The following is a 25858-nucleotide window of genomic DNA, read 5'->3' on the forward strand; positions in this document are numbered from 1 at the left end:
TTTGGAGCATAAGTTTATTCTTGTGCACAAATCAAAGTCTGTGACTCACACCCAATATGCAAAGGAAACGATCAATCCAGATCAAGCAGCAAATGTGGCTGATTGGTGGTGGTCATGGTGAGAGGAGAGTCCATACCCAACTAGGATCAGAGATCAGGGCCTGAAGCTTGGAAGGAATAAGAGCTAGGGTTTGAGTGATGGGGCTAGGACTAAAAAGAGGTTTGGGCTCTGGGTATCTCCTTGCCCTTTCCCAGGTCATCATAACAAGTTGCAGAAGGTAGAAGGACAGACTTAAAGGAGGTAGCAGACACTACCTATTCTTTCAACACTCAACCCACACTCTCACATCCCCCCACCATCATCCGTCCTCACTCCAACAAATGCATTCTTTTTTCTCATTTTTTCCCCTAGACCCCCTGTTGTACATGCTGAGTTTCTTGAAACCCAACTGTACTCTGCCAACACAACACTCTCCCTCCTCATGCTCCTCCCTGTGGTGCAATTTCATTCATTCCACTCTGCTCCTGGTTTCTACTTCACTTTCCACACCATGCCTCTTCTCTCCGTCCTTTCTGTCTTGGGTACATGAGGCAATGAAGCCAATGATTTTTTCATTCTCAGGGGAAATTTTTTGTCTGCCTTTTTCACTTCCTGGATGTTTGTAGCTCAGCATGGGCCTCTTAAGTTGCTAACTTTCTGAAATCCTGATAAGTAGAACTTTTTGTTTGTTTGTTTGTTTATTTATTTATTTATTTATTTATTTATTTATTTATTTATGTAATCTCTATTCTCAGTATGGGGCTCAAACTCAGGACCCTGAGATCAAGAGTCACATGCTCCTCCAACTGAGCCAGCCAGGCACCCTCTGATAAATAGAATTCTTAGTTCTATTCCTGTTCTAGCTGGTGTATCTCAGTCCTTACAAACTGCCCCAGCCCTCAGGCCTTCTCATAATCTGTTTCACAAGGTGCTGTACCCCTGCTACAGGCATTGGTCTTTAATTCAAGTCAATGTCTTTCTCCTCACTAGACTATCCATGAGGGGCTAGCTATCTGACCCTTCTTTTATCAGCACAAGGGTTAGACCCAGATTGGGTCTTTATTTAGACCACTCCTCTTACTCTTGCTTCAGACATAAGAACATATCTGTGCCCACACACACTTGCACATACACACATGCACACATACATTTCTAGATCTATGCCAGCCAAGGTTGGGAAATGAGAGTGAGGAGTAGCAAGCTATTTAGTGCAAACAGAGATCAATTCAGTCCCTTTGAGGCCTGCCTGATGGTGAGCTTCTTGCCGAGGTCTCACTAGTAACTTCTCTGTGTGCTTCTCGTGGAACGTTAAAATGAGGCTCACAAAGCACAGATGTAGAGAAATAGAGACCAGTGGAGGACTGTGGGTGGAGACTGAGATTTGAACATCCACGCAAGGAACTACAGAGACAAAGAGAAGCACAGATAAAGAAGCAGAGATAGTAGGTTGCAAGCAGCAGGGAGGTTGGGAGCCAGGAGAATGGACACCAACTCCAAAACGATATCTGGCAGGAGGGAAGTTAGCCTCCAGATGCCTGAGAGAGGGCATGGGTTGGGTAGGAGAAACAACTTTAGGAACTGGATGTTCCACCTCTCCTTGGTCCTGGGAGCTGTGCCCTGCTCAGTGGTGGCCTGCCCCTGGCCTCCACACATGAGCCTGCAATCCAGTTCTGGTGGCTGAGAACCGGGGCCTGGCTACTTGGAAGCTACAAGAGCTGGGGGAAGTCCCAAGACCCCTGGGAGACTCTGGAGGAGGGGCTGGGCTAAGAACAGGGGTTGAGGCCAGCTCAGCTCTCCAGATGGGCTCATCCAATGTAGTGGCTGCTCGGGGGGTGAGCACAGTGGGGGCCAGGGGTTCTGCAGTGGGCTGGGGTGCTGGGGTGGAAAATCGGCGGATCTCCTGGACTCGGGCAGTTTTGGGGGCCCCTAAGGAGGTGGGGCCAGGAGTCTGGGGAACCTCATCGAAACAGAACATGGCACTCTTAAGTTGGTAGGGCTGGTGCCGCATGAAATCCAGAGCCTTGATACCCTGCTTGGGGGTTGCCCGAGGCCCCTGGGATTGGGCCTTATGAGGGAGAGTTCGAGCAGCTTGGGGGAAAAAGGGTGAGAGCAGTGGGTTGTAAGCAATAGGAGGTGGGGCACGGATGTTGGGTGAATATTTCCAGGAAGAGGGCAGTGAGGGTGTAGGGGAAGGACTTCTGGGCCGAGGGCCAGGGCCAAGGCCAGCACTGGGTGTAGCTTCCACCACATACCTGTCTGCTCGGCTCTGCCGCTTGGCAAACAGCTCCCCACCCCTGCCCTGCAGCCTGGCCGGCTCAGGGATTCCAGCCGAAGGGGTTGCCCCATTCACTAGCCCATCAAGGAACCCTCGAGGCGCGGGCTTAGGAGCCACCGGGGGTGGAGTCTTAGGAGCCATTGGGGGCGGGGTCTTGGGAGCCATCGGGGGCGGAGTTTTAGGCGTCACGTGAGACGGAGTCTTGTAACTCCTGCCCCCTGGTGGCTGCATGAAGTTGCAGGCTTCAGCCCCGAGGCTCAGCGCATCCTCCTCCGGACCGGATTCCGCGCCCCCGGCCCGGGGTTTTTCATCCAGGTTCTGCACCAGCGATAGCAGCTCGGGGTTGGGCGAGTTCTTCGTCTCCTCCTTTCCCGGGCGGAACATCTGCTTCCGAGTTCCCCGTCGCCTGGCTTCCTGGAGGATGCCAGTGCGGGCAGCTGGCACGGAGATGCGCTGCTCCCGAGCGCTGGGGGGCTCGGGTGCCCCGGGGCCTGCGGCGGGAGCCTCCGGGCGCGCAGCGGGTCGCAGAGGTGCCGACAGGAAGATAGAAGCGGTGGAGGTCATGGCAGCAGCGCTAGAGGGGGCGGGGGGCTCGGGGGCTCCTCCTGGCGTAACAGGACGATTGGGGGCTGGGATGTACAGGGAACTTGTGGCTGTGACGGGGCCCGAGGAGCGTGGAGTGCTGGGGGAACCGGAGGCTGGCACGTGGCTGGGCAGAGGGGTGGGCCCCGGTGGGGGGGGCTGGAAGGGCGGTGGGGCGGGGCTGAGGCCTCCCAGGCTTTCGTTCGCCCTCTTGGGAGCTAGGGGCCGGAAGATAACCGAAGTGGTACCTGGCCGCTGCCCTTGCAAGCCTGGGGTGAAGGGCCTGGCTGACCGGTTAAAGATGTTTGGAGCTGGGGTTGGGGCTCCACCGCCTGGAAGGAAGGGTCTGGGGCTGGCTACAGGGGCTGGTGAAGGGCTGGGTGGGAGCACAGTCGCCTCCGGAGGAGCACTCTGGGCCCGAGGTGGTGACTGCAGGCCCTGCCCATTGAGCATGGCTGCTGGACCATCCCGGGCCAGCTCCTGGGTGCTGGACGCGGTGCGCTGGCGCTGCTGCTCAAAGAGCTGGGCCCCTCTGCCGGAGGCCTCGCTCAGCTGCCCGCCCTGGCCCTCTGCTGCAGCTGAGCTTGGCCTGGCCAGCTCCATGTCCAGATAGGGGCTGTCCCAGTCGCACTGGTTGGTGAGGCTGCGGGCGTCGGAGAAGGCCTCCTCGTCCAGTTCCGACTCGCTCGTTGGAGGGACCCCGTCTTCTTCTTCAGCGCCTGTCCCAGCAGCAGCCCCAAAGCTCACTAGGGTGTACTTCTTGGCTCGCTGCCGTCGTTTCTTAAACATAAGCACCCCCTTGGAATGGGGGTTGGGGGCTGCAGTTAGTAGGGATGCAATCGTCCGGCATTTGGTCTTGGCCTCCTTCACACTCTTCTCTTGGAGGCTTTCTGCCCGTTGCAGTTCTGAGGAGGCCAGGAGGGAGAATGGTCAGTGAACCTCTTCTAGTTCTGCTCCCTATGGCTTTCACCCCAGCCCCACCCCCAACCAGTTTCTGCAGTCCTTCCACCTACTGTCTTTTCACTGGCCTGATCCACAGTGTCTCTTGCCTGTGGCAAAGTCCTCTGACTTGGGGGCAGAGTGGTAGGTGAAAGGTGAAGCCAAGGACAGTTGAAGGGAGGGCAGAGTCTAGTTGGCTCCCTGACGCTACTCTGATCACAGCTCTCCTAACCTCTCTCCCATCTACTCTGCTTCTATCTCTCCAAAAATGTGCTCTTACCCACCCCACACACATTCTTCCCTGCTTCCCACCATTCCTGGCTGGTAATGCTGGGGGCTAGGCTGGAGGGCAGTCATTTCCCACAGAAGCCAGGGAAATGAGGCAGGCCCCAGGGAGAGACAAATTGAGACCATGTTAGAGGGCTTCTCAGAAACGCAGGGACTTATCACCTCATCCCACCCCTTACCCCTATGATAGGAACATAAAGGACCCTTGGGAACAAGAATGTTCATTCACAATTCCACCCCCATTATGTAGTCCACGTCATACACATTCATAGAAATAACACCTACCACACATTTCAACAAGAATATGGGTCTCGTGAAGGCCAATTATGGGCATATTTTCTCAGATTACTTTTCTCTCTCATTCATGTATGCCCCATTCTATATCCACCCTAGTTCACATTTACATATATAAATACACATGTACCCACACAAAAACACAGTCATTCAAATACATTCACACACTTGCATACTCCCTCTTCCCAGAGTTCTTCCTGCAGAGACCCTGTTACTAACAGTTTGAACAAAATTTTACAACTGATATTGGCCTTCCATCCACCAGGGCACTCCTCTGTGCCTCACACCCCTGCTACTCACAGCCAGGGATAGCCTCAGATCCAAGATGCAGGAAAAGCCAGAGAGCTGCTCTCCAAGGCAACCCTCCATATCTTTAGGATACTTCAAGGTCGCCAGCTAAATATATCCCATCACCCCCACCCCCAGCTGGGGTGGGAGTGGGGGGGCTTCTTTGGGGGTCAGCCTTCTGGGTAGAGAGCTCTGGCAGCCACTAACAGGCAGACACACAAGGACTATGTACTAAGGGGAACCTGGGCAGGGCTTTCTATGCCATGTGGGGCCGGGGAGGTGGGGCCAGGAAATAGGAGAGGCTGCCCTGCTGCTAGGACCCTGCCTTGGACACAGATACTCTCTGATCCATGATCCCCAGTTCCTCCTGAAAAATTCTTGAAATTCCATCCACTTTCCACTCAAGATACCAAGCTCCTTTCTAATTAGGGCTTTCATTCCATGCATCCCAAAGTTTGTGCCACAGAATAGTACTGCAGATGAGAGATAGGCACTGGAGTCAGAGTTCAGTTCAGGTTTTTGGTTCTTGGTAGAGTTACTTCACTTCATTGAAGTTCAGTTTCCTCATCTGTAAATGAGCATGATAATGACTATCTCATAGGATTGCTGTGATGATTAAATGAGATAGTGTAGATAAATTTAGCATTTCATGGCAGCCCTAAGGCCTGCAGTGACTAACCATTACTATTAAAGCTTTCTTGACATCAGCTACACATGTATACAGACACTTTCTTGTTCACACATATATTCTCCCATGTATTCCCGTATACACGCCTTCATGTATTCACATATTACTCACACTTCTCTCACACACACTCCCTCCCCATGAGTTTTCTAGAGCTCATGTGGTCACAAACCCCTTTGACATGTGGCCATAGCATCAGCCCATTCTGAGAAAGGGGCAGTGGAACTCTCCTGAGAAAAGAAGGAAGAAGAAATCAAAAAGGAGGAACAAATAAGGGAATAAGACCTTTCCCAAAGACATCCCTTCCTAAACTATTGATGTATTCTCTCCATGCTGGATCCCAGAACTCTCTTGGCTATGGGAGGGTAGTACCTGCATAGAATGCGTCCTGGAGCCCAGGAGCTGGATCTGGGGCTTTGTTGCAGCTGGCTTGGCTGAGGGGCTCTTGGCTGATGGGCTCAAAGGTCTCCATGCCGAGAAATGAAGTGTTGGCTGGAGCAAGACCAGCTTGAGCCACCCCCCACGCCTTTTAAAGCCCCTTTGTCTTGTCCCCAGAGCTGGCAGCTGAATGAGCTCATTGTGCTATTTTTGGAGCCTAGCCCCCTCCCTTCTCTCTGCTGCCCCACAAGCCCCGGTGTGATGGACGTGGACACCTGCCTACCCTTCCCCCCACTCCACCCCACTGGACAATGAGGTCTGCTTGGCTAAAAATATCCCTGAGCCACTAACTGCAGTCTTACCCAGCATGATAGGAAGGGAGGGGCGCTAAAATGAGGATTGGGGATAAGCATAGGATCCTGGGCATGCATCTGGAATTTCTTTGTGGAGTATTGGACATTCTTAGGGGATGTCAGACTAAATTTTCAATTCCTGAGCCCATGTTCCAGACTTAGATGCATAAAATCTTATGGATCAGGAATCAGAATGGTAGAGGGGAGGAATGAGAGATGAGAACTAGAGGGGTAATCCTAGATTTTCAAGGTGACAAGAAAGGTCTCTGGGGTAGAGGCATGGGACAGGGAGAAAGTTCACAGTTAGATCTTGTTCTGGTGCTCACATCAAAAATAGCAAAGAGCTTGAGATAAGTGGAACTGGCTTTTTCTGCCCAGGCCTACATTCTTGCGTGAGATAAGGAGTCAAAGATCCCTCCCTCTACCACTTCCTAGAGATCTCATGACTATCCCATAGGCTCCCAGTCCCCAGGAATCCTAAGTGAACTTACAAATGTCAAAGGTAGCTCTGAGGGTATGCCTGCAATTAACCCTGAAAAGCCCCTGCCCTGCTTCCAAATTCTCCCCTGCATCATTTCTATTCTCTGCCCTCACCCTGTCTGACACTTAGCAAAATCATAGCAACAACAACAAGCAAACCCTTTGTTGGTTTCATGTTCTTTTCTAACTTCCCTCCTCATTCTGTTCCTGGATTGGGTTGAACTACCTACAGCTTTTGCCACACTGGTTCAAGGACTAAAAATTATGGGGACTGTGAGAACCATTATTTTCCCCTTCTACTCATCATTCCTCTCCACTTGTCCCCAGGACTGTATCCAAAGGAAGCATAAAGTATAGTTATGGAGGGGTAGATTTAGGACTCAGATTGAAGGATACTGGCTTGGGAAAAAAAGGGTTCAGGCACTCACTGGCTTGCTTGGCCTTCTGGGTGTAGGTGGTAGTGAGGTCTTCTGCCACCGGGTGGGGAACAGGTCCCACCATAGGGATGAGATTTGGGCCAGGCCGGAGGGGGCCATGGGGCAACAGCAGGGCCTCAGCTGGGGGTGGCTGAAGAGTTGCCCCATCCTCCCATGATGGGGAGCTCACACGGCTGTCACCCTGACTGGGAGGACTAGTGACAGCAGGTGCTGGCTCTGCAGGGCTGTCAGATAGGTAGACTTCATCAGGTAGGGCTCCCGGAGGGGAGGGCCTTGTGGGGCCTCTTCGGCGGGGTCGGCGGGGCTTCTCCTGGGTGGCGGGGCCATCGGCATCACTGTCTGTCTCTCCGTAGTAAGCCTCACTGTCAGGGGGTGAGAGGAGGCTTCCAGGCTGAAGAGGCTGGGGAACTGGAGCGCCAGGGGGCTCAGGACTCAGTGGAGATAAGGGTGACAACACCTGAAGCTCACCAGGGGATGGAGATCGCACTGGCCCCTCATCCTCTACCCTGGATGGGAAAGAGGACAGAACTTGAGAAATGGACTGGGTGACTGACAGCGAGGTCTAGAGGGGATGGGAGAAGGAAGGAAAGGAGAGAGGGTACTGGTATATGGGCTGGATGATTGGGCTGGGAAGAGTGGGTATCTGAAGACAAACCAGGAGGCAAATGTGCTTGAAGGGCTGTGAGTGGACATTGGCTTAGAGGGAGATGTGATGGTAAGGAGACTGGCAAAGGGCTTCAAGCCCACACACTCAAATGCCCACTTGACACCCCCAGCCCTTAATTGGAGATACACTGAAGTCCCCTGGGAGGCACAGACAAACATCTATACTCCAACACAAACGTACAAGAGTGTACTTAGTAGTAGCTAAAGCCAGGCCAGTGAGACAGAGAGCTGAGACAGGCTTTGGGAGCCCTGGGCTAGGGGGATGAGGTGGGCTGGGGTGGGAGGGGTCCATACCGCCGCACTGTGAGGATAAGCTGATTCCCTGAGGCATCGATGAGGCTCATGGCACTGGCATGGGAGAGGCTGGTGCAGGAGACCCCATTGATGGCCAAAAGCTGGTCCCTCTCTCGGAGTCCTGCTCTGCCAGCCTGGCTCCGTCTTCGGATCTGAGAAGGTGTTGGGAGGAGAGATTGTAGGTGAGGGAGAGCTCCAAGTGGGAATAGAATGAAAGGAGTCATGGGAAGGTCCTATGCGTGAAGGGTATATACTTTACAGGGTAAAAAAAGGTGGGGAGGAACACAGAGCTACAGTGATGGGGGCTATGTAGAGGGAAGAAGGTGCAGATTGTTGGGAGTAATACATCATACGAGGGGAGGTAGGGCAATCGCCAAATCAAAGGGGCTTGGGAAAAACTGTAGAGGGGAGGTACTAGAAATGACAGTTGCATCCCCCCAAAAGATTTCCCTTCAAAGGCAATATCTTTACTGGCCAATAGTTCTCTTTTAGGCCATTGTCTACACAGTCAAGATTTTAGAACAGTATTCCAGATTGGAGGGAGTCCAGCAGAATCTGGGAGATTGTCATTGTGTGTGTATGTGTGCCACGCATGCACACACACATACATGTTAAAGTAATGATAATAGGTGTAAAGGCTATCATTTATTGAGTGCTTACTAAATATTAGGTATGGTGCCAAGCACTCTACATGTATTATTGCATTTAATTCTTAGAATGGTTCTATGAAGTAGGTACTGTTATCACCCACATTTTATAATTGGGGAAACTAAGCCTGTATGAAACCAAACACAACAGCTTCATCTGACAGGCCAGACCTTGCCATAACCCTCCCAGCACCTAAAAAGTCTTGCCTTAGGAGAGCAAGTGTCTGATGAAGGGAAAGAGGAACACTGGAGGCCTGGACAGGGTAGGGTAGGGCAGGGCAGGGCAGGGCTGGGCTGGGTAAGACAGCCTCAGCTCATCACATACCAATTTAGTTCAAGAAAAATTAGAACCTTCCCTATATTCCTGGAATTTGGAGTAGAGGCACAGCCTCAGGAGAGCAAAGACTGGATGGCCAGAACTGGGCCTCTGCTACTATGGTGCCACAGGGAACTGAGGCAGTCTTTCTTTTTTTCTGCTCCCAGAAACCAGGAATTCTTTTCTAAAAGCCCTCTGCAAGACACTTGTGCTCAGAAACTACTCCTCCCACCAGATGAGCATGCTTCCCTGCCCACCTGCCCACCTACCCACCCACACTCTTCTTCACAGCCTCCCACCTCTCCCCCAGAGGCCACAATATGGCTCTTCCCAGATTCCCCTGGGTTTCCCTTTCCCTGAAACCTCAATAATAGGGGCTCTCCCTTACCTTGGACACCTGTAAAGGTTTCCTCTGCTCGGCCCCCCCCTGAAGTCGGAAGCCCCAGGGGGCTCCCCCTGACAATGTGACCAGCACCTTCTCCTCAGCACCCATCGCACAGCTTGGCCTATGGCCCTCGGAGTTTGGATAGTGTCCCAGGGAGAGAAGTCGAGGCGCTGGTACCCCGTCCGGCCTGTCTGTATGGCTGTCCTGCTCCTGCTGCCCCAGGCCTTCCCCCCCACACCACACACCACGGACAAGCAACTTGGCCCTGGGATCACTACAGTCCAGCACACATGTCCTGTCAATCGGGGCTGTGCTCAAAATAGTTGCCGGCTGTACTCCCTTCCCTCCCCCAGCTGTATTACTCCCAAAGCTAATTATAGTAAAAACCTCTGCCTTCCAATTTCCCCCATTACCCTGCATAGGCCTTTTACTCAGGACTCTGAGTACCAGCTCTAACTAATATACATACTTTCAGGGACTGTGCCATCCCTGATAGGATCATGGACTAATCCCAACTGCTTTCCTCCAAAGCTCATTTCAAAGTGGCTGCAGCAGGGGCTTCAGTTCCATAGCAAGGAATGCCTGGACTGGTCCCACAAGTTCACAAGCTCCCGAGAAGTGTGCTCTCTCTCACGTGTGAATTTACCTGTTCATCAAATTGAGATCCATATTTCACTGCAGTGCTAAGTGCAATGTAACTTTTAAAGCTACTGGTTTCCAAAAATAAGACCGCATATAGGATTAGATGATTATATAATGAAATAATCTATTGATGTGTATATATATATATATATATATATATATATATATATATATATATATAATGATTCCCAGGCCTCAGCTTTAGAAATCCAGATTTTATTGGTCTGATACCTAGTATTGCCATTTTATTTTATTTTATTTTATTTTATTTTATTTTTTTTATTTTTTATGTTTTCCCACTTTTGGTAACTGTTACAATTGTCCACTTTGTGACGCCCTGTTCAGTTAGCCCCTGAATTTCAGGGACTTTCCGAAAATAGAAGTAACTCCCTTCCCTGGTCAAAGCCTAATTACACTTTTTAAATAAGCAATGAGACAAGAATGTTTAGACACCAAGAGTTTTACAGAACAAAACAATTCTTATGCCATACCTTTATTTTATGCAAGCCAATATTATAAAACAGTAAGATGGTCTAATAATGGGTTTGAATGCCCCATGTCATGCTACTTCTCTTCCCTTTTTTTTCCTTTTTTCTTTCCTTTCCTTTCCTTTCCTTTCCTTTCCTTTCCTTTCCTTTCCTTTCCTTTCCTTTCCTTTCCTTTCCTTTCTTTCCTTCCCTCCGTCCCTTTCTTTCTTTTCTTCCTTCTGTATGGCCAAACAGATCCAGACTCTGACTAAGGTCTGGGAGGCAGACACAGAGGCTTTGCCAGCCTTCCCACTCCTGGCTCATGCTTCTGGAGTATCTAGTTCTTTTTATAATCCCTCTTGGGGAGAAATGATTGGTAGTGTAACATTGAGTCATAACTCTAATACCTCATTCAGTTTGGCATCATGGGCAGGCTCTCTCTATTATTTCATAGCAACATTAAACAAGTATTCTTTGGGGACGCATTTTAAAAAATATTTTATTTATTTATTCATGAGAGACACAGGGAGAGAGAGACAGAGAGAGAGAGAGAGGCAGAGACACAGGCAGAGGGAGAAACAGGCTCCATGTAGGGAGCCTGATGTGGGACTTGATCACGGGACTCTGGGATCACACCCTGAGCTAAAAGCAGATGCTCCACCACTGAGCCACCCAGGTGGGGGGGACACAATTTTTTTTAACAGAATCTTTGCAAGGATGCATGTTCCATTTTTGCGTTTTTCAATAATATTAAATATATCTTGCCCTGCCAAATCTTATTGGCATTAAAAAAATATTTTCTTGGGATGCCTGGGTGGCTCAGCCGTGGAGTGTCTGCCTTCAGCTCAGGGTGTGATCCTGGAGTCCTGGGATCAAGTCCTACATCAGGCTCCCTGCATGGAGCCTTCTTCTCCCTCTGCCTGTGTCTCTGTCTCTGTCTCTCTCTCTCTCTGAGTCTCTCATGAATAAACAAAATCTTAAAAAATATTTTGTTTATTTATTTGAGTGAGAGAGAAAGAGAGGAAGCATGAGCAGGGCAGAGGGGCAGAGGAGCAGAGGGGCAGAGGGGCAGAGGGGCAGAGGGAGAGGGACAACCAGACTCCCTGCAGAGCAGGAGGCCTGATGCTGCACTGGATCCCAGGACCATGGGATCATGACCTGAGCTGAAGGCAGATGCTTAACTGACTGAGCCACCCAGGTGCCCTCTTATTGGCACTTTTATTGGTATTGTGAACTTTATAGATCAATTTACATAGTTTTGATGTTAGGTTTTGCTATCCACTGGAATATTAGTTCCTAGATGGCAAGGATTTTCTCTCTTTTGTTTAGTTTTATATCTCCAAAGCCCAGAACAATGCCTGGCACATAGTAAGCGCTCAGTTTTTACTCAATGAAACAGTGCCATGCCTTTACATTTGTTTTGGTCTTATGTTCCTCAGAGGTGTTTTAAACTTTCTTTTTTAAATCTTGTACATTTTTCTTTCTTTTAATATTTATTTATTTAGTGGTTTATTTATTTATTTATTTAAATTCCAGTATAGTTAACATACATTGTTATGTTAGTTTCAGATGTACAATATAGTGATTCAACAATTCTATACATTACTCAGTGCTCATCACTCCATCTATTTCACCTATCCCTCCACCCACCTCCCTTCTGGCAACCATCAGTTTATTGTCTATATTTAAAGACTGTTCTTTTTGTTTGACTCTTTTTTTCTTTGTTCATTTGTTTTGCTTCTTAAATGCCACATATGAGTGAAGTCATATGGTATTTGTCTTTTTCTGACTTATTTCACTTAGAATTATACCTTCTAGATCTATCCATGTTGTTGCACCTAGTATTGCCATTTAAAAAAGTACCACAGGAGGGGTGCCTGGGGGGCTCAGTCAGTTAAGCATCTGGCTCTTCCTTTCAGCTCAGGTGATGATCTTCCTGGTGAGGAGATTGAGCCCCTGCTTCCCCTCTGCCCCTCCCTCTGCTCACACTCTGTCTCTTTCTCTCTCAAATAAATAAATAAATAAATAAATAAATAAGTCTTAAAAAAAAAAAAAAAAGTACCACAAATGATTCTAATGTGCGGTGCTGGGCCATGTAGAGGAATTCTAATCGGCCCTACCCCAGCTGAATTGTTGCTTCTTCCATAAAGCCTTTCCTGCCCTTCTCCCAACTTCCTCCTCCCATAGAATTAATCTTTCCATCCTCTGGGCAACGTATGTATCTTGTTCATATTTTTATTGCATTTCTCAGCCAATATTGTAGTTTGTTTATAGACCTGTCTTCCTCCTAGACTGTGAGAAATTTTAAAGAACTATATGCAATAGCCCATCAACAGCCTGGAGAGTGATGCCTGATGTGACAGGTGCTCAATAAATGTTGGCTAAATTACATAATTTCTTACAGTGCACAGGTGGTCATGGAAAGATGGATACAGATAGATGTGCATAAACATGCCAACCCATGTTGATAACAAAATCTCTACTTATTTTTAGGTTTATTTTTTCCTTTTTCTTTTTTCCCTTTCCTTTATTTTTTTTAAAAAGATTTTATTTATTCACGAGAGACACACAGAGAGAGGCAGAGACATAGGCAGAGGGAGAAGCAGGCTCCTCGCAGGGAGCGCGATGTGGAACTCGATCCCAGGACCCCAGGATCACGCCCTGAGCCAAAGGCAGATGCTCGACCACTGAGCCACCCAGATGTCCCTCAGGTTTTGATTATATGAATGTACTCTAAGAAATCTCTTTCTGGGGATCCCTGGGTGGCGCAGCGGTTTGGCGCCTGCCTTTGGCCCAGGGCGCGATCCTGGAGACCCGGGATCGAGTCCCACATCAGGCTCCTGGTGCATGGAGCCTGCTTCTCCCTCTGCCTGTGTCTCTGCCTCTCTCTCTCTCTCTCTCTCTGTGTGTGTGACTATCGTAAATAAATAAAAATTAAAAAAAAAAAGAAATCTCTTTCTGTTATAAATCATAACATCATGATGCTGTAAGTATAGTTATCAAAAGCTACAGTTTCCTGGAATAGCTGCTCTACTAGTGTGCTAAATGCTGTGCCTTGCTGCATGATGTAGTCATAGAAAACACTTGGGGTTTAGTGTCTAAACTGGACTTGGAATCTTTTTCCACCATTTATTAGCTGTGTAACCTTGGGCAGTTAACTTGACTTCATCAGTAAAAAATGTATCTAAATATACTTTTTAAAATTAAATTTTATTATTATAATGTGTGTGTGTGTGTGTGTGTGAGAGAGAGAGAGAGAGAGCACGCACAAGCTGGGAGAGGAGCAGAGGAAGAATCTTAAGCAGGCTCCATTACCAGTGCAAAGCCTGATGTGGGGCTTGATCTTAAAACCCTCAGATCATGATCCCAAATTCATGACTGGAGTGGAAATCAAGAGTCAGATGGTTAATCAACTGAGCCACCCAGGCACCCCTCCCCTCTAAATATCCTTTCACTCACTATTCAAATACTTTTTAAGCCCTTGCTACATGTCAGCCATTGTGCAATACCAGTGACTTTCGATTAACTTTAAGTGCACATTAGAATCATCTGGCAAAAAAATTTATGTATGTATGTATTTATTTTTAAAGATTTTATATTTATTCATGAGAGACACACACACAGAGGCAGAGACACCGGCAGAGGGAGAAGCAGGGTCCATGCAGGGAGCCTGATGCGGGACTCGATCCTGGGACTCCAGGATCACGCCCTGGACCAAAGGCAGGTGCTAAACTGCTGAGCCATCCAGGGATCCCCCCCAGATTTTTTTTTTAAGATCCTATGTTTAAGTAATCTCCATACCCAATGTGGGGCTCAAACTTACAACCCTGAGATCAAGAGTTGCATGCATTACTGACTGAGCTAGTTGGGTGCCCCTCACCTGGAAAAAATTTAAAGCTAAAAAAATTTAAAGAAAAAAATTTAGCTTCCCTAAAATAAGATAGTGTATATAGGATTAGATGATTGTGTAATGAGATAATCTACTAAAATTATATATATATATATACATATATATACACACACATATATATACATATAATATTATATGATACATATAATAATTCCTAGGTCTCAACCTTAGGGATTCTGATTTTATTGTTCAGGCACCTATTATTACCATTTTAAAAAGCATCACAGATAATTCTGATGGGCAACCAGGATTGAGAAACAAGAGCAATGATACAGAAAACAGTATAATGAAACACATCAGACTCTATTCTCAAGAAACTATGAATTTAGGCTCTACCATGTACTAGGAGTGCAACCTTAAGCAAGACAGAAGACCCCTACTTTCTTGTGCTGATATGAAAGATAAGTGGGATAAATTACGCGGAAATGCTCTTAGCAAAGGGCACAGTCTAGGACAGGTGCTCAACAAAATTGAATTTGATAAATTACTAATCTAGACGAGTAGTTCTTAATCTTCAGTATGCTATGGCATTGTCTTGGGCCTGAAACCTTGACTTACTGAGTTTCCCCTCTAAAATTTCTGATTCAGTATGTCTAAGGTGGGTCTGACATTTGTGTTCCTAACAGGTTCTCAGGTGATACTGATATTGTTGATCCCAGGATCACACCTGGAGAAACACTGACCTTGACTATAAATTCTTAAGGACAGGCGCAATCTGCCACTAAAGCATGTTCAGGGATCCCTGGGTGGCTCAGTGGTTTGGCGCCTGCCTTCAGCCCAGGGCCTGATCCTGGGGTCCTGAGATGGAGTCTCACATCGGGCTCTCTGCGTGGAGCCTGCTTCTCCCTCTGCCTGTGTCTCTGTGTGTCTCTCATGAATAAATAAAATCTTAAAAAAAAAAATAAAGCATGCTCAATGCCTAATATAGCTTCCAGCACAGAGTAGAAGTGCAACTTTTTTTTTCAGTGAATGAATCACTCTGTGCCTCAGATATAACTGTTATTTACAATCACAAACAATCACAGGAGAGCAAGAATTTTTGCTTTGTTCACTACTGTATTCCCAGAACCCAGAATATGGCTTGCCACACAGCAGTGCTTAAAAAGAAAGAAAAGAAAAAAAGAAAAGAAAAGAAAAGAAAGAAAGAATTAAATGAATAACTCTTATTGAAAGGGTTAAATGAGGTCATGTGTTTTTAAAAATCCTACAGTATTAGCTACAATATTGCTATTCATTAAATGGGATAATAATTACTCCAGGAACTGTAGCTCTTCCAACAGGCGGGGGACATTCCGAGTGCAGAGATCATCAGCCTCTGGCAGACCTCTGCATCTAAACTAAGCCACAGTATAAAAACGGTTAACTAATAATACCTGACATTTACTGAGTGATTGCTATGGGGCAGAGAGATCTATGTGATTGTCTAATTCCATCCTCTCAAAAAGCCATTATTAGAAGGGCATTCAGTATTCTCTCCCATTTTACAGATGAAAGAAACTAAGGCAGAGATAGCTGCTCCAGCTGGTGACCTGCGGAGCCAGAACTCGAACACACGAAGTCTGAAGGCTGAGTTAGTACCTTCTACTATAATACGTTCCGTGATCTCAGAACCAGCAAGAATCCTAGGTGAAAGCATCTCCGTAGACGGAAATCAATGGGGTCAGGGGTCAGCAGGAAGTGGCTACGACTAGAGATCAGAGAGGTCACTAATGTGTCATAGGGGGATTGTGGAAGCGTTACTAAACATAGCTTGGCACAGCCTTCTCGATCGCATCTTAGCGGGACTATAAAGTGACCAGAACATCTGGGGGAAAAATAAAAGGCGGAAATGCAAAAGATTCTGCGGAGAATCCCCGGGGGTAGCCACGACGCGAGGGGAGCAGTGGCGCATGCGCGGCATCCGGGTTCTTGAGGCCGCGTCTCCAGCAGACGTGGCAGAAGGAGTGGTCGCCCCCAGGGCGTGGGGGAGGAACTTCCGGGGACGAGGCTCAGTCCCCCTCGGAACCGGAAGTTGGGCCTGGGAGCCTTGACGTTAGGAACGAAGTCGAACCTGGATCTGGAGCCGGGTGAGGAGTGGCATCGGGAGGTTGGTGGGTAGGAAAGCAGGGGAGAGGCCGGGGTACCACTGGCCTGATCGGGGTCTGGTCTGAGCAGGAAGGGAGGAGCCTGGGGGCGGGGCACGAGGAGAGACCCTCACCTCACGCATCCAGAATCCTGGATCAGTTCTAGATCTCCCCTTCTCTGCTCCCGGCCCAGATTCCGGCTCCCGCTTCCTGCCCGGAGCTTGTTGAAGGGCGCAAGCCGTTCGATCTCCATGCTCAATGGATCAGCCCTCTCGTCGTGGCCCGAGATGCTAGTTTGGCTTCTTGGTCTTAATTCCCAGCGCTCCCAGCCTCCACAAGCTCGACTACTTTCAGAGTTCTAGGAAGCTTGCCCCGCCCCCTGGGTTGTCACTCTCGGCTGTCTACCCAGAATGGAGTCCAGACTTGAGCCTTTCGCCCAACTCTGGGGTGTGAGATTATTTCCTGGCGGAGAAGCTCCTTTCCTCCGGCCCCCGCCCTCACACTGACTTTCGGAAGATACAGGGGAAGAAGGGGTCCTCTGTCAAGCTGAGTGTTGTGACCGGTGCAAGGCTTAGGATTTGGAAGAACAGTACCTGAGATGGCTTACGTTTAAAGAATTCCAGTCCAGGAGCAGCTCAGCGTTTCTGTAATCAAGATGACCCTCTCTAGCAAATGGGAGAGGCCCATTGTTCTACTCCAGCGGCTGTGAACTCTCCTGCTTCTTGTGCCCCATCTGTCTGTAGAGTAGTCAGAATAAGGCTGTTTAGATGTGATCAGACAGTCTTGTTCTTGGAAGGACCCACGAAAGGCCCTCTAAGTCATTCCTCTGTTGCTGGACAAGATTGTAATAACTTCAGTGGTGGCCTAGATTCATGACAGGTATATAAGGAAAGCAGAAATGGAGTTGGAGAAGGGCATGGGATTTGAAATATTCCTAGTCCCTCTGCTTGAAGGATAGGTGATCTTTTTACATGAAATCTTTGTCATTGATCTTTGAACTGTTTTCATAGGTTATTGTGAGAAGTTTTTGTACCTGCCCTGCGCTTGGCTGGAGTCTGGTACCTTGCTAGAGTTTGTGTGTGTCCTTTACACTTAATGATTTTAGTGCTTCCGTTCTCAAATCCATACATTCTTTTGGTGGGAAGACTGGGAATGGAGTAGCATTTGAATTATTGCAGTTCAGCCAAAGGATTGCATTTCTCTAATCAGTTACTCTGTATTTGTCTTTTGAGAAGGAGGGAATTTAGCTGATCTGTTTATATGTGTAGCCTGAGTGACTAGCATATTAGAGGGTATTCAGTGTTTGTTGAATGAATCCATGCTAGAGTGAATGAATGGAAAGTGGAACATTGTTTCATTTACTTATAATATCACAGTAGTTCATCAGTGGCAGGAGTCAGTGTGAGACTAGACGCTAGAACTCATACCACTTAGGAATGGAGGCTGTTGCTCCATCCATTGGACCTATCTGAAGTTGAAATTTATACCCTCTTGGCAGTGACAAAGCATGGGGTTCACAGTAACAAATCTTTACTTTGAGGAAGTAATCTGACTACTGGCTGGGAAGAAAATTACAAAGATTATGTGGTAGTATGGGAGCAATTAGGCTGATAACTGCCTGGTAAGGTCAGTCTTTTTTTATGTCTTGCTTCCTAGCCTATATAGCTGCTATCCTTTAGAAATTGATTTTGACTATTTTCTATTGACTATTGATTTTTACTATTTTCTATTGATTATTGATTTTGACTCTTTAGAAGTTGATTTTGACTATTTTCTCTCCTTTCTCATCTTTTAGGTGAGACTAAGTGGGGATGCACTCATAATGAACGTCAACCAGTCAGCTCCACCTGTGCCGCCATTTGGGCAGCCCCAGCCTGTCTACCAAGGGTATCATCAATCCAGCTATGGTGGGCAACCAGGGTCCACAGCCCCCACCACTCCCTATGGAGCTTACAATGGCCCAGTACCAGGCTATCAGCAAACATCTCCCCCAGGTATGTTTCCAAGTTTTCTTTGAGCTAAGGAGGGGAATCAGTAGTGTTCAGGTTGGGTGGCATTGCCCTACCTAAGCTGCCTAGAGAGTTGAGGTAGATGGGATTGAGGAACATGACTCTGGTTCTCAGTCACTGAGAATTCTGTGGGCAGTCTGCCTTTCCCTGTTTTTAATAGGTTCTGCCTTAAAACATCTAGTGGAAGCACATCTTCCAGTTTCAGTGGCAGTTCACTTCATGTGAGTGTCACTCTATACAGCCTCAACTGCCTGCTTTGTTCACAGCTGGATGGAAAGGTTGTGGTCACGACTCCTGCAGAGTCTGTGGCCAGGACTGCCGGTTCCCTTTAACCTAAAATCTCGCTGAAATTACGTGTTCCTCATATATATATTGATAATGCCTCATTGGATTGATGGTTTTATCTATAAATGACCCTGAGACATGGGGAGCTAATTCATGGATAAAAAGTGCAGTGGTACTTCTTATATCTTTCTACTGATATCATTCTTTGCTTTCACTTGAGTACTTGAGTTTCCTCTGCTTCTTAGATGCTCTGTAATATCAGGGAAATAAGAGAAGACTAATCTGGTGCTGCCTTAGGATCAGTGTTTGACTTTTATGTTACTTTTTCAAGAAGAGCAGCTGGTACTCTACAGATTGTCCATATGGCTTTTTGGAAAATGGTTAACGGTAGATCTTTGGTTGGGCTAGCTGAAGACTTAGAGTATGCCAAACATTTTATGCTTTTTAAGATAGTAAATTCCATACAGGGATATGGGAAAAGAAGGCACCAAGAAGGCATAAGTAAGATTTGGGAAATGAATGAAGTGTTACCATTTTAAATATAATTTTGAGAAAAAAAATTGTTAAGTGGTGAGATTAGGTCTCATGTCTTTGGAAGAACCTTAGTCTGGGTTGAGACTTTGGCTGGACAGAGTCCACTTCTGATCTTTCAAGTCCTGGCTTATCAGGATGGAGTTTGGCATTGCCTCAAGAGGAAGCTTTGTTATTGAAAGGAAAACGAATCTGGTTCTGTGATAGCTAGTGATCAGGTTCAGATTAATTAGTCTGTAGGCAGGTTTTGAATTTTCTAATCTCTACTGAGGAACAGAGCAAAATAGAACAATTGTTTGAATAGGGGTCAGCAACATTTCCAAAGTGATGTGCCAACTTACTAATTCCCTGCATTTCATGTGAGAAGGATGGTTGGGGATGGTATGCAGAAAGGTTGGGGGTAGTAGAAATAGCTTTGATGCACCTCTGATGAGCAGAAAGGACAGAGTACAGCTTTTGTGAAGACAAAGGTGGCAGCACTAATGGGAGCGCAAATCAACTGTCCTGACTGAACCACTGGGCAGTCTCCAAACTATGAGAACACTTTCCCGTGCCATGTGATATTGGGAGCATCAACACTTGGATGTGGGTGAAAAGATGGTTAGAATAAGTAGCATATATGAAAAAGAGGTTGACAGAATGATCTCCCCAAGAGGAACTTTTCTTTGTAATCTGGTTCAGTATATTACTTGATTATCTTTTGCACCATCTTTCTCATATGCTTTAAGTGTCTGAGTTCTGGAGTAGGATCTTTTCCTTAAAAGAATTGACTTTTTGGGGTGCCTTCCTGGCCAAGTTGGTGGAGCATGTGACTCTTGGGATTGATCTTGATCTTGGGATTGTGAGTTTGAGCCCCATATTGGGCATAAAGATTACTTTAAAATAAAATCTCTGGGGATCCCTGGGTGGTTCAGTGGTTCAGTGCCTGCCTTTGGCCCAGGGCATGATCCTGGAGTCCCGGGATCGAGTCCCACATCAGGCTTCCTGCATGGAACTTGCCTCTCCCTCTGCCTGTATTTCTGCCTCTCTCTCTCTCTCTCTCTCTCATGAATAAATAAATAAAAATCTTAAAAAAATAAAATAAAATTTCTCTCTCTCTCTTTTTTTTTTTTTTTAAAGAGTTGACTTTTTGTCTAGGGTAAGAACATTAGACTGACCTGGATTGAGTGAGAGTCTATGGTGATCAGAGGAAGCCTCAATATTCTTGTAGCTCTGGTTACAGCTTCACCTGTACTATATCTAGGAGAGTAGAGACTCTGATTGGTCACCCATGTTGACAATCTTCTGTAACTAGAGTTGCATGTTCATGGTAAACTTTTGATTGCAAAGCTGTGGTATTATGCCAGTGAAGATCTGAGCTTATTTTTCCTTGCTTTATGTTCCTTGCTCAGGGTGGAGAAGAAAGTTATTTCCCAATCATTTAGTTTCTGTCCTTTACCCTCAGGTGTGTCAAGAGCCCCACCTTCTTCAGAGGCACCTCCAGCCTCAACAGCACAGGCCCCTTGTGGCCAGGCTTCATATGGCCAGTTTGGCCAAGGAGATGTACAGAATGGGCCAAGCTCCACTGTTCAGATGCAGAGGTATGTACTTGGGTCAGCCTAACATGGGTCTGATGAAACTAGAAGAATTAGGAATGGATGAGGGCCTATTTCCTCTACTGTTTTTCTTTGCCTTTCTCTTAGATCCTTTTCTCTTTTCCCTCCATTTTTTTGGTATTTAGTTTTCATTTTTCCAGGTTATAGGTGCTGCTGTTGTCCACTCTGTAGATCATTAACCCGTCTTTGTACCTAAGTTCTTTTGTATATTCTTTCTCCTTCTGTGAACTTGAGTTTTTTTCTTGACTAGACATATAGCTTCCATAATTGTTGCAATCCTACTGAACCTGTCTTCAGGGAGAAACAAGAAAAAGGGATCTCAGAATTATTATTATTATTATCATTTTTAAGATTTTATTTATTTATTCATGAGAGAGACACAGAGAGAGAGAGGCAGAGACACAGGCAGAGGGAGAAGCAGGCTCCATGCAGAGAGCCTGATGTGGGACTCGATCCAGGGTCTCCAGGATCACGCCCTGGGCTGCAGGCAGTGCTAAACCGCTGCTCCACTGGGGCTGCCCGGGATCTCAGAATTATTTATGTCTCTTCTGATTTCTACTTTTCCTCTAGATCAGGCAGTTAGTAGGACTTATTGGTTAAGTTTGGGTGTGACCAGTGATGAAAGGAAAGATACTCAAGGAAAAGCCATATAAATGATAAAAATTTTGGTGGCATATGATCCAATAAACAACTGTCTTTATATTGAAGTCCATTAAAGAAAGGCAGTCATCTCTGTTGGACTGTTGTTTGTTTCTTGGTAAACAAAGAATAAAGTATAACTGAGTAAGGTGTGTTGTGTGGTAATGGAAGAGTCACTTTTTGACATTTTTATTGCGTGTCCAGAAGATACATGTTTAGCATAGAAAGTTAGCCTATAGAAAGAGCCCAGGAAGTGCTCCCTAACCTTGTGTGTTGGAAAACACTGAGAAGCAGTATAGAGAAGTCATTCATTCATCTGCCCAAAAATATTTATTTTGTATTTTTATGTGTTGGATGTTGTTCTAGAGTTTGGAGATAGGGGATCCCTGGGTGGCTCAGCGGTTTAGCGCCTGCCTTTGGCCCGGGGCGCGATCCTGGGGTCCCGGGATTGAGTCCCACGTCAGGCTCCCGGCATGGAGCCTGCTTCTCCCTCCTCCTGTCTCTGCCCCTCTCTCTCTCTCTCTATGTCTATCATAAATAAATAAATAAATCTTAAAAAAAAAAAAAAAAAGAACCACTTAGAGTTTGGAGATAAAGCAGTAAACAGACCAAATCTCTGCCTTGATGGAACTTATAATCTAGTGGAGTACACAGAGGATAACAAGTAGACAAATATCAAAAACAAAACAGAGTAAGGATATACAGAATGTCTTGTGAGGAAGTAGGGAGCTGTTTTAACTACATTGGTCAAGGAAAGCCTCCTTGAAATGATATTTGAAACATCAGTGAAATGATAAAGGGAGCTAGCCAAAGATCTGGAAGAGGAGTGTCTTGGATAGAGGAAACAACTATAAAGGCCCTCAGGGAGAAAATTTGGTGGATGGGAAAGAGAGCAAGAAGGCCAGTGTGGCTAGAGCAGAGTGGAGAGTGGATGAGAAAAGACAGGAATATAGGCAAGAGCCATATCATATAGTGCTTTGTAAGCTGTAGTAAGAAGTGTAAAATTGATTTTAGTTGCAGTGAGAAGCCATTGGAGAGTTTTGAGCTGGGGAGTAACATGTTTGCATTTATTTCTTCATTTGTTTGTTTATGCAATCGATCTTTTCATTGTAATATAAAACACATACCAAAACAACCCATATAAAAGAAATGTGTGGCTTAGTAAATTATTTTAGTGTATGTGTTGCTGAAGTGAGCACAGGCTTAGTAAATTATTATAAAGGGAACCCCTTATAACTACAACCCAGATGAAGAAATGCAATTCGGCCACACACCTGAGCCCCTTCCAGGTGCTTTAATTCAATCATAACTCTCTCCTTATCCCCATAAGTAATGATTATCCTCTTATAGTAACCACTTTCTTATGTTTTTAAAAATCGTCTACACCCAAATATACATCTTTAGATACCACAGCTTAGTTTGTAAACTGTGGCAAACTGTTGTTTGCCTATTTAAAAACAAACAACTTGATGTGTCTTTTAAGTCTGTGGGTTCCCTCTCTATCTCTTTCTTTTTCTATTTATCTGTTAAAGAACTGAAGCCAATTGACCTAAAGAATTTCCCACAGTCTGGATTCTCCTGGTTGCAAATTCCATCTCAGAGTTCCATGTGTTCTTTGTATTCTTTGCCAATTGGCAGCTTGATCCAGAGACTTGTTTTCCTAATATCTTGTTTTCTTTTTTTTGTGATAGTTTTGTGTTGGCAGTTGTTAGTGCTTATTAATATATATGTTTATGAATTTGTTGGGTTTCCAAGATGGTGATACTTTTAAATTCTTTTTCATTTATTTATTTGTTTGAATATAATTATTGACATTTCTCCTCATGTGTTATTTGGTTACCACTTGTGCAATTCATTTACCTTTATTTACCAGTTTATAAGAGAATGAATTGGTCCTCTCTTATCTACCGAAGGTGAGCATTTCTTCCTTTTTTAAAAAATATTTTATTTATTTATTCATGAGAGACACACAGAGAGAGGGAGAGAGAGAGGCAGAGACGTAGGCAGAGGGAGAAGCAGGCTCCATGAAGGGAGCTGACGCAGGACTCAATCCTGGGTCTCCAGGATCACACCACAGGCTGAAGGCAGCGCTAAACTTCTGAGCCACCTGGGCTGACCCATTTCTTCCTTTTTTTAAAAAAAAGATTTATTTATTTAAGAGACCGAGCGAGTGAGTGTGCAGTGGGCAAGGAGCAGAGGGAGAGAGAAACTCCAGAAAGACTCTGCACTGAGCAGAGCCCATTGCTGTGCTTGATCACACCACTCTGAAATCATGACCCCAGCCAAAACCAAGTCAGATGCTTAACCAACTGTGCCACCCGTGTGCCTCCCAATTCTTTCTTCTTAATGTTATTGTGAATTTAAGCATATTTGCTAGGTTTCAGTCCACTGTAGTTAACCATCATTATTAAAGCTTAGAGTGCCCCATCTTTGACCAATGGGAATCTCTTCAATTTGAATCCTGAGTACTTTTGGGATGACCCTAAGGAATCTTTGGGTATGAAAAGATGTTCTAAGATTATCTTATATATTTTAAACCCCAGACTAGGAATTAGCCATTTTTCCAAAAAATCCTTTATTTTGTTGGTGAGAAATGACATTTTATGGGGCACTAGGCATGTTTGTTGCTACCTGATTGGTTATTTCTGGTCCTTTTCAGTGGGCATAGTTAAGAAACACATATCTACATATATAAATATGTTCTCTTTAGTTTATATTTGTACTTCCAATTCAAATTCAAGACTATAGAGACTTCTCTTATCCTCTATATCTGTATCTCTTCTCTTTATTTTATTTTTTAAAGATTTATTTAACTTTTTGAAGGAGAGAGAGACCATGCTCCTATGTGTGCAAGTGAGGGGGAGGCACAGGGAGAGAATCCCCAAGCAGACACGCCACTGAGCACAGAGCCCAACACCCAGAAATCATGACTTGAGCTAAAACCAAAAGCCAGTCACCCAACCAGCTGAGCCCAGGCACCCCATCTCCTCTTTTTCTTGAGGCCATGGGGATGATGGAATTAGAATATTGAAGTATGCCATAATTTCTCATTTATTTTATCCATTATTATATACAATAGTCTCAGTAAATAGTACTAACATTATCACAAATGTGATTACTGAAAATAGTATCTGTTAAAAATTTAGCATATACTCTCCTCATTCTCTACTAATTAAAAAATACTTATTTTTATTTTTTTAAAGATTATATTTATTTATGCATAAGAGACATAGAGAGAGAGGCAAAGACATGGACAGAAGAAGAAGCAGGCTTCTGCACTACTATTTGCCCAGTTGCTTAAGCTAGCAGGTTAAAAGACATTCACACTTATTCTTTCTCTCTTGTCTCACATGCAATCCTACTAACTCTACCTGTGAAACATATCCCAAATCTCTTTCTCACTACCCCTACCACTACCATCCTAAACCTGAACTACTACAACAACCTCCTAATAGGATTCTGTACTTCTACTCTTGAATCCATCAGTCACTTCTTTTTAAAGATAAGTATTTTGGGGACACCTGGGTGGCTTAGTGGTTGAGCATCTGCCTTCAGCTCAGGGCATGATCCCCGTCCAGGGATTGAGTCCTGTATCGGCTCCCCACAGGGGATCTTCTTTGGTAATGAAAATGTTCTAAAATTGGATTCTGGTGATGGTTGTACAACTTCATAAATTTACTAAAAGTCATTGAATTGTACACTTAAAAAGAATGAATGAATCAAATGCTATGGAAATTGAATTTCTTTTTTTTCTTTTTTTAAGATTTTATTTATTTGAGAGAGAGAAAGAGAGATAGTAAGAGAAAGCATGAGCAGGGGCAGTGGAGGGGGGGAAGGAGGCTCCACTGAGTAGGGAGTCCAACGTGGGGCTCAATCCTAGGATCTGAGATCATGACCTGAGCCAAAGGCAGACACCTAACCAACTGAGCCACCCAGGTGCCCCTGGAAATTATATTTATAAGCTTTTTAAAAAAATGTCATCTTGGGTGGCAGTATCATGGGAGTATATTATAGAAGCAAATGTAAAACAACTACACTCTCAACTCAGGCTGTAAAGGATTCTCAGAGAGAAAATAAATTGACTAGATTAAATAGAGACTATTATAGGAGATCAGATAGTGGACTAGTATCTTAAAAGCATTAAGGGAATATAATTGTCAGTGCAGAATTTTGTACTTAGCTAGGAGAAAGCACAGATAAAGACATTTACAAACAGACTGAGAGTTTACTATGTATAGACCTTGGTTGAGAAAACTATTAAATAGGGCATCTGGGTGGCTCAGTGACTGAGCATCTACCTTTGACTCAGGTTGTGATCCCAGGGTCCTGGTATTGAGTCCCACATTAGGCTCTCCACAGGGAGCCTCTTCT

At 45.6% G+C, this 25858-nt stretch overlaps 2 protein-coding genes across 8 annotated transcripts in view; one reads left to right on the forward strand and one right to left on the reverse strand.

The window, feature by feature from the left end:
- SYNPO2L (synaptopodin 2 like) lies at positions 1-16703 on the reverse strand. 3 transcript variants are annotated; one of them, XM_072823622.1, is made up of 4 exons: positions 16563-16703; positions 7999-8150; positions 7030-7544; positions 1-3801 (listed from the first exon to the last, which is right to left on the reverse strand). In XM_072823622.1, exons 1-4 carry the CDS (start codon positions 16569-16571, stop codon positions 1661-1663), a joined length of 2817 nt encoding a protein of 938 aa, XP_072679723.1. In that variant the 5' UTR covers positions 16572-16703; the 3' UTR covers positions 1-1660. The 3 variants fall into 3 exon arrangements, with proteins under 3 accessions (XP_072679723.1, XP_072679722.1, XP_072679724.1); XM_072823621.1 differs by lacking the exon at positions 16563-16703 and adding an exon at positions 9350-9666; XM_072823623.1 differs by lacking the exons at positions 7030-7544; positions 7999-8150; positions 16563-16703 and adding an exon at positions 5763-5977.
- The window catches only part of SEC24C (SEC24 homolog C, COPII coat complex component), a 25360-nt gene continuing 15359 nt past the window's right edge, over positions 15858-25858 (forward strand). For 2 of the 5 annotated variants that reach the window (XM_072823616.1, XM_072823619.1), the window contains exons 1-3: positions 16296-16431; positions 18224-18422; positions 20698-20833. In XM_072823616.1, coding sequence (XP_072679717.1) covers positions 18251-18422; positions 20698-20833 — 308 coding nt within the window. In that variant the 5' untranslated portion in view covers positions 16296-16431; positions 18224-18250. Of the gene's footprint in view, positions 15936-16295; positions 16452-16621; positions 17308-18223; positions 18423-20697; positions 20834-25858 lie in introns of those variants that run through there. The other 3 variants (XM_072823618.1, XM_072823620.1, XM_072823617.1) reach the window with 3 other exon arrangements.

The sequence above is a fragment of the Canis lupus genome, chromosome 4 (genome assembly GCF_048164855.1).
Source record: "Canis lupus baileyi chromosome 4, mCanLup2.hap1, whole genome shotgun sequence".
Taxonomy (NCBI): domain Eukaryota; kingdom Metazoa; phylum Chordata; class Mammalia; order Carnivora; family Canidae; genus Canis; species Canis lupus.